Source organism: Kryptolebias marmoratus, linkage group LG2, assembly GCF_001649575.2.
Source record: "Kryptolebias marmoratus isolate JLee-2015 linkage group LG2, ASM164957v2, whole genome shotgun sequence".
In the NCBI taxonomy this organism is placed as follows: Eukaryota; Metazoa; Chordata; class Actinopteri; order Cyprinodontiformes; family Rivulidae; genus Kryptolebias; species Kryptolebias marmoratus.
The window spans coordinates 8,967,476-8,983,619 of NC_051431.1; the positions used below are offsets into that span (position 1 = coordinate 8,967,476).

General features: G+C 44.1%; 2 protein-coding genes across 2 annotated transcripts; both read left to right on the forward strand.

Moving 5' to 3' along the window:
* The first annotated feature begins 6 nt into the window (after positions 1–6).
* On the forward strand, positions 7–9,485 carry jam3a (junctional adhesion molecule 3a). The gene is made up of 9 exons (XM_017428369.2): positions 7–122; positions 4,683–4,754; positions 4,867–4,980; positions 5,209–5,361; positions 6,287–6,489; positions 6,986–7,085; positions 7,975–8,101; positions 8,196–8,247; positions 8,350–9,485. Exons 1-9 carry the CDS (start codon positions 59–61, stop codon positions 8,383–8,385), a joined length of 921 nt encoding a protein of 306 aa, XP_017283858.1. The 5' UTR covers positions 7–58; the 3' UTR covers positions 8,386–9,485.
* A 760-nt stretch (positions 9,486–10,245) lies between these two features.
* On the forward strand, positions 10,246–16,133 carry vps26b (VPS26, retromer complex component B). The gene is made up of 6 exons (XM_017428320.3): positions 10,246–11,026; positions 12,914–13,070; positions 13,226–13,390; positions 13,789–13,964; positions 14,056–14,198; positions 15,974–16,133. Exons 1-6 carry the CDS (start codon positions 10,804–10,806, stop codon positions 16,109–16,111), a joined length of 1,002 nt encoding a protein of 333 aa, XP_017283809.1. The 5' UTR covers positions 10,246–10,803; the 3' UTR covers positions 16,112–16,133.
* Positions 16,134–16,144: the final 11 nt, after the last annotated feature.

Below are 16,144 nucleotides of genomic sequence, written 5' to 3' on the forward strand. Positions count from 1 at the left end.
CCTCTCATCCTCATACCTCTCCTCAGAGGTGCCGAGCGCGTGCGGCTGTGGCCAGCGGATGACACCGAGCAAGATGGCGATTGCGAGACTTGTCGTGTGTTTCGTCCTGTACGCCAACCTGGGTGAGTTGCCCTCCTTTTGTTCCGTTTCCCTGAGACACGGGTTCTGGACGAGCTCGTGGTTCCGTCTGTTGGATCGGAACCGAGCCGTTGGAGCTAACGGCTGGACCAGACGTTAGCTTGACGTGAACAGGCTGAGGAACTGCCCTGTGTTGTGGTGTTTTATGAGCCGTTTGTCTAACAGTAAGACGTTTATTGTGCGGTTTTTTTGTTTGTTTGTTTGTTGTTTTTTGACACGTTACATTTAAGCTAAAAATAATAATAAAAAATATAAATTTAAGAGCTTTTTCGGCTGAATTAAGGCTAACATTACAGCATAGAAGCGCCGCGTTCATTACTTTAACGTGGAAAATCCGAAAGCACTTTTGTTTGTCTGTTTCTGGAGACTGTCTGTAAGAAAATATCCCTACTAAAAATATCTACATATGTTCGGTTGGAGGCATTTATGAGCAGCTACATGGTGATGACCCAAGGGGGGGACATTTAAATGGTAAAACATTAAAATCCGCCTGCGTTACAAAGTGCTTCCTGCTTACATTCAAATGCATTTTGCAGAATTAAATGTTTGACACAAAAAAGGGGCTCGATCTTGCTCCTGTTTTAGTTTTGACCTTTATTGGGACACAGCTAGAGTCAGCATGTTGCGGATTTAATAAATCTGGACAGGTCAGCTGAAACAGGTGATGTTTGGTTTGTTTGTTTTTTTCCTGTCTGGTTAAAGAAAACTAACATTGTGAGAGTTCCTCGACAGGCTCAGAGCTGACAAAAAACATAGTCCCGAACCACTGCAGGGCTGACAGTTCAAACTGTAAACTGCCAGTAAATGGTGGGAGTAAATGGGTTTGTTTTTAAGTTTTTACATCAACCGCCTGCTGCCCTTGGGTCAGAATGGGCTTTAAAACTGAAGCCGTCGGGGGTCAAAATGAGCTTTTCCATACAGGCGGTCCAATCGTCACCTTTTGAGCATCAAATCTGCCTCCTCAAAGATGAATAACGGGGACCTCGTGCGTAAGAGTGCCCCTCTGCAAAGGGCAGAACGTAGGCGCAGAAATCGGTGTAAGCATCTACTGAAACGAGCCGAAAGTATTTACCCGTCTAACGCCGGAGCTCTAATCTTAGCCCGTTGTTGTGTCTGAATAATAACTGAGTGGCAGAATGAACTTTGGTTAATTTGTTCCTGCAGGCACACAGACGACACAGAAAGCTGTGACTGGACTGAAGTGACGCGCTCGCTCCGTTCTGGCTCTGATTTTGCGTTTGGATCGTATCTATCGTGACATCCCCTCACGCATATTCCCCTTTACGCGACTTTAAAATCTGTAGAAAGCCTCCCGTTTCACCTCGCCAGCGTCTCTTGACTGACATAAAACTTCACGAGGTCTGCAACTAATATTTGGTTGAATATATGTTGATTTTGCAGCACATATATGAGATTTTATTTATAGAAATGAGTTACGGACACATAGGAGATGTCTAAATTTCTTTAAAAGTCAATTATATTCCATTTAAAATCTTATATGATTGAGAAAAGCAACAGATTTTGCCATCAGGGACACAGAAACCACAGAGATTTTATGTTTTGTCTCCTTAGGAATAACTGAACAGTGATTTCATTAGAGCCCTGACTCCCATCGAGTCATGACGTCGCTGATGTTTTCCCCCCATATTCTCTAAAATAACAACTCGGTGTTCTAAGTTACGATAATTATTAGATCTTTCTGGTGTCTCACCGAGGCAGCAGAGATAAAAAAAAACAATCTGGGTAATTTATCTCAGTGGCCTCCCGCAGTGATGGTCCCTTTCACCCCGTGTCGTATTCGTCATGTGTGATGATTTAGGAAAAGAGCCACAAGGCCCAACTCGGGTTCCTGCGTCTCTTTCTCACATTCCCCTCAAGTACGAACGACAACACGGCTATCTGGGTTTTGAATCTGTCGGAGTGGTTTTTCACGTCGTCCCTCCTCTGCGCCGTGAATCCCAGCGGTCCTTCGCTCCGTCGCCGGCCTTCGGCATACTTGCAGCGACAGCACTGGAATGCCTGGGAATTCGCCTTTTTTTTTATAGATGCTCTGGATCAACAACTTTTGTTGCGGGGGCGGGGGGGTTGTTTTCAGACTCGGCACGTAAGAGGATTGCAGAATTTGGCTATTTAAAAAGCCGGCGTCTCCTCGAAACAGACGACAGAGCCCCGCTTCGCTCGTGCGTTTCAATGGGAGGGGATTAAAACAAGGCCGTGTTCGGCTTTCCGACGAGTTCTGAGATTATTCCCCATGAATCCGAAATATGGACTTCTCTTCAGCCAACACTGCCACGGGAGGACAAAGCAGTTTAGTTTGAATGCTTTTATTCTAAGCCTGCATTAGTAATCAGTCACATATTGTCTGGTTAATTGACTGTGGTTGGTTTTTCCCACGGCCTACATTTTGTTTTGTTTTTTTGGATTCATTTGGAAATTGATGGGAAAAGCTTTTAATATGTTAATATTATGGAACTGGTCCGGGGCCCTAATGTAACCTCGTCCACAGATCCAGTTATTGTGTAACACAAATAAGGAGGACTGAGAACTTTTAATGGACGTACGGGCGGTGACCTTTTGTTTTGGTGCTTATCACAGCAGAAAACGCTTACCAGGCGTTTTCTAGGACAACGCATCCTCATATGCAGATGTGTTGCAGCGACAGTCCGAAAAAGCTGCTGCGTTTTGTTATTGTTGTAGATCCAATTAAGTGGTTTAGCTCCCAAAGTGTCCAAACCCCCCCACGACCCTCCGGCATGTGGGTTTGTCGAGGGCGGCGTTGTCGAACGCAGTCTCCTCGCGTTTCACAGGATGTCCAGTCACAGCTGTGGTAAAAATAGATCCTAATGTACAGGGGTGGGAAAGTCAGCATCGGAGACGGAAACAGAGACCTGGGAGTCAGATCTCATCAGTGTCCTCGGCTGTGTTCATCTAAATCGGATCCTTTGGCAGGACCCACGTTTGTTTTTTTTTGTTTTCCGGCCAAGCGTCGGCTAAAAGCGAGCTCCCTTTGTCATTCTGCGCATCTCAGGGTCACTCATCACGCTAACGAGGCTGCTTTGAATAAATACCTCGGCGTGCCTCGGGCAAACGGGCCCGTCTCGTTGGATTTCGGGGCTGCTCAGTTGATTATTGTTGTCTTATTTCTGTCCTCATTTGAAGCCCTTTGTGCCGTCCCCACTGGAAGCAGGGATGCCTTCATTACGCAGCGTGGGGGGCTATTATTTATACGCCTACCCACCACTTACTGCATTTGGATGTAGCCTAGACAAAAGGAGGGCTGAGTGTAGGGTACCACTAGTAGTCAGGACAATACTAATTTAGCTCACACAGCTTTTAAACAGAAGCGCCGCGTAGCAATTTTCAGATTTTCTTAATTCGACGTGGCGCTGTACGCTTCTCTCCCCCGAAAATTCACCCTTCCTCCGCCGAAACCGGCCTTCTGCCGGTCCGCCTCTGACCAGACCTGTGAAATGCGCCACTCGCCATTAAAGCCTGACATTTGCGAAATAGCACCGATTGCTCCGAGCGGTGCAGTCAGGCGGTAAAATAAAGTAAATACCATGTGTTTGTGCCCAAGGGGAACCTGGACGCTGGATTAGGTATGGTTCAAATGTAAACACACTCCCGGTGTGAAGCTGTGTTTTTGTGCTGCGGTGTGATGTGTAAAACATGCGCAACAATTTAACAATGAAGTTATTCCGGTAAAATAAATAGATTAAAAATAGATTTAGTCTTTTTTTATTTTTTTTGACAGAAACAGAAACTCCTTCGCCAAAGCCATCAGTCCAGTTTTAATGACTTTGTGGACTGAAGTTCACATCCTGACAGAATTTTTCATGGAAACTAAAGGGAACTCTCTGCTCTGATGTGACTCTGATCAGATCCAGTTGTTCTTCATATTGTCAACCAGAAGCCAGAGACACAAAGAGAAGGTCCTGACGGTCACAATCCGACAAAATAACACATCCCTAGTTATTACTGGGATACTTCTTGGAATAAAGATCAGTTCAATGTTGATTTTCTTTTCTTTGTAAATTTGTATTCAGAGCTTATGACTGTATTTGAAAAAAGAAGATACTAACAGTGACGATTATTAATGTGACAGAAGTCTGCGGCTCGTAGTTTCCCTGCAGAACTTAGATCAGGAACGTACTGTTATTGTATTTCTGTTCACTTAAACCTGAAGCCTCAAATCACCCATCACCAAGGAGCTGAATTTAACCCAAGGTCGGAATATTTTTTTGTTCCGAATTCATTCCAAGAGCCCTCTCTGTGTGGTCCACGTACTCATTAAACTCCAGTGTTTCGGCCTCGGGCGTTAGTCTGTTTAAATATAAAAATAGGAAGTAATTAATGAGACGTTTTCACACTCAATCAGATCCCAAGGCTGTCACGCTCTCCTGGTTTATCGGTCTAATCCACTGGTTATTAGGCAACGCGCCCGGTTGATAATGTCTGCCGATGGACATGCTTGTGTTTGCAATCAGGGCGACTCAGCGTTTAGCGTGTCTCTTCCTTTCTCTCTCTCCCGTCCCCCCCCACAGGCCACGTTCCATCATCGCTCGGGGTAATCCTCCGGACCACAGACAAGATTGTTTGGGCGAATGAGTTTGAGCGTAAGTTTGCACGAGACTCTCTCTAACCCCGTTTTTGCCAAAGTAGCTTTTAAAAAATTTTTTTTTTTACCGGTTTCCTCTTTCCCCTCGCGGATTCTGTTTTCCTCCGCAGCCATCGAACTGACCTGTCTAATCGAGTCCATCTCAACCAACAACCCACGGATAGAATGGAAGAAGATTAAAAACGGCATCCCCAGTTACGTCTACTTTCAGAACAAGATCTCAGGTAAACCTCTTGGAAAGTTATTTTTAAAAAAACAAAACAAACGCACACTTCATCCAGGAGCTCACAACATTTCAGAGCAAAGTGTCAGAACTGGAAACTCGGCCCGGATGAACAGTACCTTTTAAAGAACTTGGCACCAAACTTTGTTTTTGAACTGTTAAGTCATGCTCTGTGTTTCAATGAGCAATTGTAAAGTCTCTTTTTGTGTCTCGCTCTCTTTGAAAACAGGGGACTTGGAGAACAGAGCTCAGCTCAGAGAGCCGGCCAACATTCTGATCTTCAACACGACTCGAAAAGACACCGCCGAGTACCGCTGCGAGGTGGCCGCCATCGAAGATCAGAGAGACTTTGATGAGATTCTTATTAGTCTCGCGGTTAGAGGTATGAGGAGCAGATGCACCACAAACACGACCTCAAAGACTAAAACATCTTTATTTGAACCCGTTTTACGTCACAATTATACACAAGTCTTTGCTTTTCACGTTAAAGCAATCATTCCAGCACTTTTTCTTCATATTTATTTGTCCCCAAAACCTAAAAGCTCAACTATTTGAAGTTGCCAGGCAACCGTTTGTTGCCTAGAGACTTGAGTGTAGGAAAAGCAAATCGACTGCTGGGACAAAAATCCTAATAAGTCCTTGAAGTTTCCCAGTTTACCAGCCGGGTTCAGTGAAGAGGAAAATAAGGGATTATAGAGGAAGTGTAAAACTCGGCTTCTAGTTTTACACAAATTAAATGAAAATGAGTCAGGCTTCAGATGTTTCAGCTTTTTAACCATTTTTAAAAAAGGAGGACATTCAGCCTCACTGCTGACATGAAAGGTAGAGTTTTGTTTTGTTCAGGTCTGTCTCATCAGTCAGTTGGAAGCGTTGCGTGGCGGAACTCTCTGATCCGCCGCAGATCGGCCGGCTGCTCACTTTAACTGGAGCCATCCTGGCCTGTGCTCAGAGGCCAGCCAAAGAATAAGTGTCAGCATTGTTTGCTGCAGTGTGGCAGACGGACCGCAGAGTGTAGGTGCATCCAGACGCACTGACTCTCCTAACGCACTGATTTACAGCCATTCACCGACAGCTGGACGTGAAGCTCCTCTGCCGCCGCCACACAGTCAGTGTCTCTCCCGTGTTGTCTCTGTCTTTTAATCACTGCATGTCACATTTTATGCATCATGTGGTCAGTTACACAAAATAACTGACAAATCCAAGGTTTCTGGGTGAAGTCGGTGTGCTTCGCTGGCGGCTCTTTAGTCCCCAGGCAGTGAGAACGTCTCGGCTGTCGCGGGCTGATGTGTGCCGTTGCGTGCGTGCAGTGAAACCCGTCGTGCCGCGCTGCAGCATCCCGGAGAGCGTCACAGTGGGGACGTCGACCGAGCTGCGGTGTTTGGAGAACGAGGGCTTCCCGGCTCCTCAGTACCGCTGGTTTCACAACAACGAAGAGCTTCCCCAGGATCCCAAAAACAGCCCGAAATACGCCAACTTCTCCTACGCCATCAACCCCGACACCGGAAGCCTGGTAACAAGAAACAGAAGCACACAAACCTGCCCGTCGTGGTTATTTATCACTTTTTCATTTTACTTTAACCTGTGGAAACTGTCGCAAAAAAACAATCCTCCCACGTCTGCAACAAGCATGCTGTTTTTTTGGGTGGGAGTTTTTAGTTTTAAAGATAGTCAGTTACATGTTATGTAAGATAAACAGCTTAATCTGAATAAACCCTTACCCATCGAGTGACTAATTGCAGGATTAATCTCTCTGTGCCTCCAGTGAGAAGGCTTAACTGAACTCTGGCATATGAAAACAGCATAATGTTGCATTCAAAGTCAAGCTGGTGTATTTATGGAGGACTTTAAAAAAATACTGTAAACACCTGAAATCTGGCACATGTCAAATATCTTTCAGTTATATTAAACATATTGTCAAGTCCGTGTGGAGATCATTTTAGAGCACAGTCAGCGATCAGAGAGTTGTGAAGCTAATTCTGATTTATTCGTCTTCAAATCTGTCTCAGAAATTTCGGCGGGTGAGAAAAGACGATGCGGGCGAGTACTACTGCCAGGCGAAGAACGACGCAGGACACGCGCAGTGCCATCCGCAAACGATGGAAGTTTGTAAGTACTTTACACACTGAGAGCAGCTTAAAAAGGGAGCTGATGGTGGATCGGGTGATCAGATGTGAAATGTGAAGTTATTGTAGACTTTAAAGGGGACCTATTATTCAAAATTCAGTTTTTGCATATCTCTGTGCTTCCATCTGGGGATCTGCTGCTTCTAGAAACAGTCCAAGCGCAAAAAAAAAAAAAAAAAGGAAACCACCCAGCGGTCTTTTAACAATAAGTAAATCTTTTCTGGTGTCTGGAAAACGACCTGTTTCAAAAACCTCGGGATTGTTGCATCACAAACCCCTGGTTACTGAGCAACCCCAAGCCGAGCCCAGCCCCTCACCTAGCAACCCAAGTGGACCTCCGCCCACTTCATTACAGGAAGACCGTCACGTTTGTTCTGCTGGTTTTACCGCTGAACGATGTTCTGTTGTCGGCTGCCGGCGTCCCGACCCGCTACCAGTCGGGTTGCAGAACCGCTAAGTGCCCCTGTCCCACAGTCAGAATCCTCAGAGTTTGAGTTAATAACTATATAAATGTGCGTCAGATCCGCAGCGTTTAATCCTTCAGTGAGTTTTTATGTTTTCAGATGGGACACTGAGTTGGGGGGACGTGGCCAACAGCAGCTAATTTGCATAAAAGTGACGTAGCCCTAAAACGGCTCATTCTGAAATGAGCTCAGAACAGTCAGAACTGATCAGCGGAAATCTCCACACCTTAGGATGGTTTTGTGTATTAAATGTAATGAATGTTTTGGACAGCCCGCAGGCCTATCCTGACTTGTTCAAGGATAATAGGTATAATTATTTTCAGCACATGTTTTGTTTTTGTTGGTGTGTAAATAAAACCCTGGCTGGCGTGAGGAGGACTTGAAGCTGCTTTCTGTGTCCTGATGCAGGTGATGTTGACATTCTTGGGATTTTCCTCAAGTCCTTCGGTGGCGTGACTTTCTTCGTCTGCTTGTTCGCTTCGATTTATTCCATCAGACGTCTGCGCTATCACCAGAAGAGCCACAGTGGGAACGAGTGAGTCTCCGAAGGACGCGAGGAATGTCACAAAACTTGTAAATCTGCAACGGAGCCTCGTATGAAAACATCCTGGGTTTTTTTCCTTTTTCAGCTACAACTGGTCACCACGGAACGGGGCCGTCGACTACGGTGAAGCAGATGAGGTGGATAAAACCTACAGCGTTTGCAGCACGCCTTACTTCGTATTAATGTCACAGTTGCTCACGTTTGTTGTTCTAACTTCGGTGTGTTTTTTTTTTTCACAGGGTCATTTCCGCCACAAGTCGTCATTCGTCATTTGACAGCCAAGCCGGAGAGCCGAATCCAAACAAGGCAAAAACAAACACTGCTGAGGTTAACCTGCAACAACAATCCTCATGTTAATAAAGTTTATGGTGAAACATGGCACATTTTTCTCTCTGATGCACAGGAAATCTGTTCAACTGACTTGCCAAAGTATCAAATAAATTTGTGGCACCAAATATTTCTTTATGCCACGGATCGGTTGGATTTTTCCTCCTCTTTGTACTGATTTTCGTTAAAATGTTTTGTTTGTTTGTTCGTTCATTTTTTCATGTTTTTTTTATTTTTACTTGTTTTCCAACAGAATTGTATCTTACAACGGGAGCATTTCAAAGCTGTGAAATTTGATATTTGGCCCCTCGGTGTTATCACGGGTTACTGTAAGCTACATCCCTCACCTGTTTTTGAACAAATCCTTTTTTATAAATTTTTTACTGAGCGAAGTTGTTTTAAAAATAAATAAATAAAAAGAGTCGTTTACATCATATCAGATAAAGACGTCTTCAACTGTCTCGCATGCAAACGAGCTGAGAGTGGCTTTTGTAAATAGTGTCGATATCCAGGCAATTAGTAGCAGACTGCGAAAGGCTGATCACATCAGACTCATACGGCACACTTTATCAGCCTTTTAATATAGTCCAACATGTTAACATGTCAAAGTACAGATTAAATTATAAATTTCATAACCATATACTATGCTGCAAAGTCAATATGTACTTAAAGTGGTAAAGTTTGACTTATCGGAGTGCCGTTTCTGTGTATAAGTGACCTTTTGTGCTTTACTTGTTATTTTGTCAGTATTGGACATATTGTCCAGTTTGGGTTCAGTACGTGTACATAGTTACATACTTTTCGGATCTGTTGTTTTTAATGCATCCATAAGTTATTGTAAAAAAGCGCGGTAACCGGTTCGTTGGAGGGATAATTTTTGTTTCTTTCAGCGTTCAGTCCGTTTGTAACCTGGGTGTCATTTCAGACGTGCGTAAATGTGTTGTGTGACAGTTTACGAGGCACTGTAAAGCATTTGTTGTTCATTTAGCGTTCAGGCTGTGTGTTATTATTGTTACTTTTTGGTACTATTAAATGCATTTCAGCCGCACACGTTTCAAGTGTCTCCTTTGCGTGAATGTGCTGTCAGAGTTCATTGGTGGAAAGCGAACGCTAGTTGAAGAGTGGGAGCAGCGTGAGGGGGCGGGGCCAGGATGTTGTGGCTGTGTATGGTTTATCCACATGCCGCTGAGGCCCCTGTTTGTTAGATGAATACACTAGTACACTGCCAGTGTGTCTCTTTTCTTCACATTTCAATCCAATCCGAATGAGTCAATAGCACAGTAAGCTGTTTGGCTTTGGCAGATAGGATTTGGTAAGTTTTTGATGAACATAACCCACATAATAAACTACTGCACAGCCCACAAATGCATTTTCTTTACAAATGTGGCACCATTTAAGGAGAAATAAACATGCTTTCCAGTGGTATAAGATGTATTGCCAATAAGCACTTTTACAACAAAGAAAATAATCAACTGAACACAAATTTCCTGACTTTTTGTGCAAAGTTTATGTTAGGAAGGTGGGTAAATGTATGTTTCCTTTCAAAAATAAAGTGGAAAGGAAGTAGTTCCTTTCATGTTTCTGTACAATTTATACTCAATGTTTCTGGAGAAAACCTTTTAGGCTCTAAATGAGTCGTTTGTCTCAAATATAAACGAGGGTGGTTAACTAATTTACACATGACAGAGTTCACACAGGACAGAAACGGAGAAGCCCGGCAGATCGGCGGTTCGTTACATAGACATGAATGCGTATTCATGTCTGTGGTTCGTTATCCCACAAATATGTCACTTCCGGTTTTATTTTGAAAACGGCCACCCGGATGTAGTTGCGCAACTGCCTGTAGTGTAAGCTAACGTTACAGTTCGGCTCGTTTGAAAACATTAAACTGCTGTAGGTTTTTCTTTCTCGCTCGCTCTGTCAGTGCTCAAACATGTGAGATAAATTCACCTTGAGACAACTGCACTCACCGTCGATTATTTTCAGAGGAAACTGAAGGCTGGCAGGAAGTTTGGGAGAGGGGAGGAAAAAAAAGGGAAACGGCTAATTTGCTAACAGACATTTTCATGCGCGTTTTCACCGTCGTTGTATGCTAGTTTTGCCGTGTGAATGGACATGTAGCTAAAGTGTTATTTTATTCTTTTTTTCTAATCTACTACTTGACTTTTTGTGTTTAAAAATCTCCTTTCCGAAAGGGAACTAAGCTCGCGTACCCTGTAGGCCTTCGTGTGTTTTATTTTCTTCGTTTGAAGCAGGAGCTTTAGTTTGCCAACACAAGAAGTCCGAAGAATAACTTATGTGATAAGAGTTTTTTGTTGTTGTTGTTCTTTTTTTCCCCTTTTTTTTTTTGAAGCTGTAGCGTTATAATGAGTTTCTTTAGTTTTGGCCAAAGTGCAGAAATCGATGTAGTCCTCAATGACGCTGAAACGAGGAAGAAGGCTGAACACAAGACCGAAGATGGGAAGAAAGACAAATACTTTCTCTTCTACGACGGTGAGACCGTCAGTGGGAAGGTGAACGTCACGCTGAAGAACCCGGGCAAGAGGCTGGAGCACCACGGCATCAAAATAGAGTTTGTTGGCCAAATAGGTGAGTGTTTTCAGCCAGTTGTGACACACCATGAACACCAATGAGTTTCCGTAAAACATGGACGTCCAACCCTGGCCCTGGAGGGCCACCATCCTGCATGTTTTACCTGTTTCCCTGCTCCAACACACCTGATTTCAGTGGTTAAATCACCTCTTAATGTTCTGCAGAACCCTGTTAATCACCCATTGATTCAAACCAGGTGTGCTGGAGCAGAGGAACAAGTAAAACATGCAGGATGGTGGCCCTCGAGGACCAGGGATGGACATCCCCGCCTTCAAATAAACTTCTTGTTGTAGGAAAGGTGGTTCAGATATGAGAGGTTCTTGTTGCAGACATGAAAAGCACAGATATGCATTGGAAATGCCCACAGAGTCAAAATGTGACACTCATAATTAAGACATTGACATTTTTTTTTTGTTATTTGTCTCATTGTGTTTATATTGTCCGTCCTCGATCTCCTGGTGTCAGGTGAAGATTAACTTCAAACTACTCAACGCTCTAAAACAGAGGTCCCCAACCCCCGGGTCCATGGAGCTAAAAGGTTTGGGGACCACTGCTTTAAAAACATAGAAACCTGGATTAACCTGAGCCACCTTCCAGGATCCAGTTGTTGTTATTTTTCAGCTGCCACCATCTGCGGCCGTTCGCCACAGCGAGCAAACTCCGATTAAAAGATTTGCCAATTGTTTTGGCTCGAACCCGCAGCCTCAGGATTACAAGACCGTCCCGCTGTTCCACCGAGTCACCACAGCCCCATCCAGTTGTCCAGATATTTAGTTATTCATGAGAAATTAAATATTCTTTTATTCATTCCTGATAGTAAGAGGAGGCATCAACCACAACTTATTATAAAGATGTAGATTATATATGAGGACAGCTGCTTAGAGTTTGAATACAGCAAGAATAAAAGTAGTCAAAGTTACGTTTTAGTTGTCTGTGCCGCACGGCGTTATTGCTAAATATTTGTACTAATAAAAATAAAACAAGGTTGTGGAGACACAGTGGTCGTTGAGAGGAAGTGGTAGTCATAACAAGAAAGTAAACATTTAGGGGGGGTGAAGATTAATTGGGTTAAAGTGTTTGTTGTGAAGCACAAATAAAAACGTTCAGTCATGTCGGATTGTGACACTTTGCTGATTTGGCTTCAGCTGAGGCTCATTTCCTCCTTTAAACTGTAGCTTCTCTGCTGTCTTTACTGCAGCTTAAGGCTCTTTTTTTAGTTATGATTTCCTCATAAAGAGTTCATAAATCTTAAGCTTCCAGGTGTTTCTGTTGATGCATGAAATTTAGTTTTTTTGTGTCACGATGTAGAAACACATTAGTAATAATATGGTAATTTTTGACCCCATGTTTAAATAAACAGGAGTCGGGTTTATGGTCTGTTTTATTGAGTTTATGGTGCCGCAGACAAAATGATTCTTTAAGCAGGTTTTACTTTTAAGTAGTTCAGATGTTTTAAAACAAATCTTACTTCAGAAAAATGAAAAGCTCGTCTCGTTAAATGTGTGAAATGAGAAACATCGGAGTCACAGTCTGGGCTTCAAAGAGATCTGTTCACATGTATATTTATATATTTCTGACGTCTCAGATTTCATAAAAGTGCTCCTTTTTTATAAGAAGGAGCATAAATGACTCAGTTGTGATGTTCATAAAAGGTTGTGTTGAGGAAAACAAAACATCGCTTTTCCCAAAATCAGCAAATTAACGATCCATCCAAGCTTCTAATTAATCTCTGTTTTAACTCAGCAGCCATTTTAGAACGTGGAGAAAATGTCACGTGTCGTGACTTTTTGTCTTTCTGGTACAAAAAAGTTAGATTTATCAGGAAAATTCAGTCCAGTTTGTCTGATTAACCGTGCGTTTTTCTTCTCGACCCTTTTTCCCCAGAGCTGTATTATGACAGAGGAAACCACCACGAGTTTGTTTCTCTGGTGAAGGATCTCGCGAGGCCCGGCGAAATAACCCAGTCCCAGACCTACGACTTCGAGTTCACCCACGTCGAAAAGCCCTACGAGTCCTACACGGGCCAGAACGTCAAGCTAAGGCGAGTTTGATCATTCACCTCCTTTTACAGCCGCCGCGCGGGTCACTCTTTAACCCGCCTTGTCATGTGCTCAGGTTTGAGCTGAACGCCTGACCCCTGATGGCGTCTCTGACGTGCACTCTGAATTAGACGCGCGCATTTTGTTGGCTTTTCAGATATTTCCTTCGCGCCACGGTGATAAGAAGACTAAATGACATAACGAAGGAGATGGACATCGTGGTCCACACGCTGAGCACCTACCCCGAGCTCAACTCCTCCATCAAGATGGAAGTCGGGATCGAGGACTGCCTCCACATTGAGTTTGAGTATAACAAATCCAAGTAAGGACGAGCTGGACGATGGCGGGGAACGGCCACGTTAGAAATGCTTCACACATCGCAGCTTTGTGTTTTCATGCTGCTGTTATTTAAAAACACCTGAGATATGATTATCTCTTTTTAGAGGGCTTAGAATTTGACAACTAGATGAATTCAGTAGAAAATCAAATAAAGAACAAAGCAGTCAGGTAGATGATTGTAAGTTATGATCTGAGCTTTAAAACATCAGAAAAAGTAACAAGTTTGCCTTAAAATGGATTGATAAATGATTTATTTTATTATGATAAACAGAAAGAAAAAGCATAAATGTTTAAAGAAGTTTTTTTTTTTTTTATTTTTATTTTACTTTTAAACCCACGAGTTGTCCTTTCTTACCTAAACCAGTCCCCGCTTTTTGGCAGGTACCATTTGAAGGACGTAATTGTGGGGAAAATCTACTTCCTGCTGGTGAGGATTAAAATAAAGCACATGGAGATCGACATCATCAAGCGCGAGACGACGGGCACGGGTCCGAGCGTCTACCACGAAAACGACACCATCGCAAAGTACGAGATCATGGACGGGGCGCCGGTCCGAGGTAAGCGCCGCTCGTCTGTCGCGACGAAACAAAACCGAAAGAAGTCGGTTGTTTGTTTTTTTCGTAGCTGAGAGCTTGGATGTGTTTCCAGGGGAGTCCATTCCCATCCGATTGTTTCTGGCTGGTTACGATCTGACTCCCACCATGCGAGACATCAACAAGAAGTTCTCCGTGCGCTACTACCTGAACCTGGTGTTGATCGACGAGGAGGAGAGGCGCTACTTCAAACAGCAGGCACGAAGCATTTCATTCACATCCTTAACGCCAGACACGTAAATGTTTGTTTGTTTCAGTAAGAAACCTACCATGTTTTCTGCACTATAAGACGCACTGTCAATGAATGGTCCTTTTTTTTTTTTTTTGAGAAAATTGGAGGCTTTTAAGTTTGCCTTATAGTCCCGAATATACGGTAAACTTTTCCCAGGGAGCGTGTGAAAAATTCAGCAGAAGCTGCTTTGCAATAAGCTGAGGAAGAGTAGTAGAGTTGTATAACAGCTTTTCTATTGATTTAAAGTCGACATCAAACAGTTTGTCTTTACGGTATTTAATGTTTGGAGGAGCAAACACTGCCTTTATTTTCCCGCTGACCTAAAATGATGAAATATTGACCTCAAAAAACACATTTGTTCCACCACATGGGCATGGATTGATTTACCAGATTGATCCGCCACAGTCCATTAACTTTTTGAACTTGCGTCAACTAAAATGCTGCCTGATCAATATGAACTGTTGCTGTGTTGAGTCTACGCGTTGAGCCCATGCGTTCAGCAGGTCCTGCTGTAAAAAAAAAAAAGGGATGAAATCAGACTTTATGTGCTGCATTTCGTCCTCGCTCTTCATTTCTGAAGGCTGATTAGCGTCAGCGTCCAGCTGCTGCCTGTGACTCGGTGTGTTCGGCGCTGCAGGAACGTGCTGGCGACGCACGTGTCATCGCTCCAGCGTTCAGTGGGTTTTCGTGCGCGCTCGTGCTCGTGCAGCCTCAGCTTGGGATGCTTCCGCTGAAGTCGCAGCCAGCAGCAGTCTAATGCATAAAACATGACACTGCATCACGATAAAGGTTAACGTTTTTCTTTTCTTTTCCTGCGGGTCAGAGGAAATGTCCTCGGGAACTAACGACAAAAAAAAGTCCCGTCATGATAGTTAATGAATTTAGCTTCCTTTTTTTTCTTCGTTTTGTGTTCCAACAAGCTGCTCAGAGTTTTTGCAAATCTCAGCTGGAGAAAAACAGTTTAAGATGTTTTTGTTACTGAACAATTTATAGTCTCCTTACAAAAACGGTAAAGGCCTGGTGTTCCTTGAAGGAATGCATGTCGCCCGCCACCTTTTTAGACCGAGCTCGTCTCCCAATGAGAAATGACAGAGCTGTAGCTGTTCTGGTCGTACTACGAAGATAACGTTCGATGCTATCTGATGCGACATCGCAGGGTGGGGTGTTGTGAACTACTCTCAGCTACTACCACGTCACATTTTAGCTCAATGACTGTAACCCAGGGGTGGGCAACCCTGGTCCTGGAGGGCCACTATCCTGCATGGTTTACCTGTTTCCCTGCTCCAACACACCTGATTCAGTGCTTAATGACCTCTTCCTGTTCTGCAGCAGCCCGGTAATTTAAATCAGGTGTGTTGGATCAGAGGAAGAAGTAGAACATGCAGTACGGTGGCCCTCGAGGACCAGGGTTGAACACCCCTGCTGGAAACTGTTCTGTTTGCTGAGGTCAGTCAGCTGCGGCGGCTCCTGAAGTTAACTGGTTGTAGGTGTGCATCCAGTGGTTACGTTGTGTTTTTATTCAAATCTGAGTGGATATTTTAGTAATAAACAGAAGTAAAATCATCATCGCCCCGCCTTTGAGCAGCAGGCGATGACCGACGAGACAAACGAAGCTCACGCAGGACAAAACCAGAGCAGCCTCCTTCTAAGAATTCAAGCTCCGTCTCGTGGAACTTCACCTTCGCGCCGACACGAGTGAAAATAAGCCCCTCCCGACTTTTTATTTTCTCGGCTCCTGCAGGAAATCACGCTGTGGCGGAAAGGAGACGTGGTGAGGAAGAGCATGTCCCACCAGGCCGCCATCGCCTCCCAGAGGTTTGAGGGCTCGGCAGCGTCAGAGAGCGCGCTGGAACAGGCGGCGAAGGAGGAGAGCGGATAGACCCCACCCACCCCTGCCCGCCCACCCACCCAC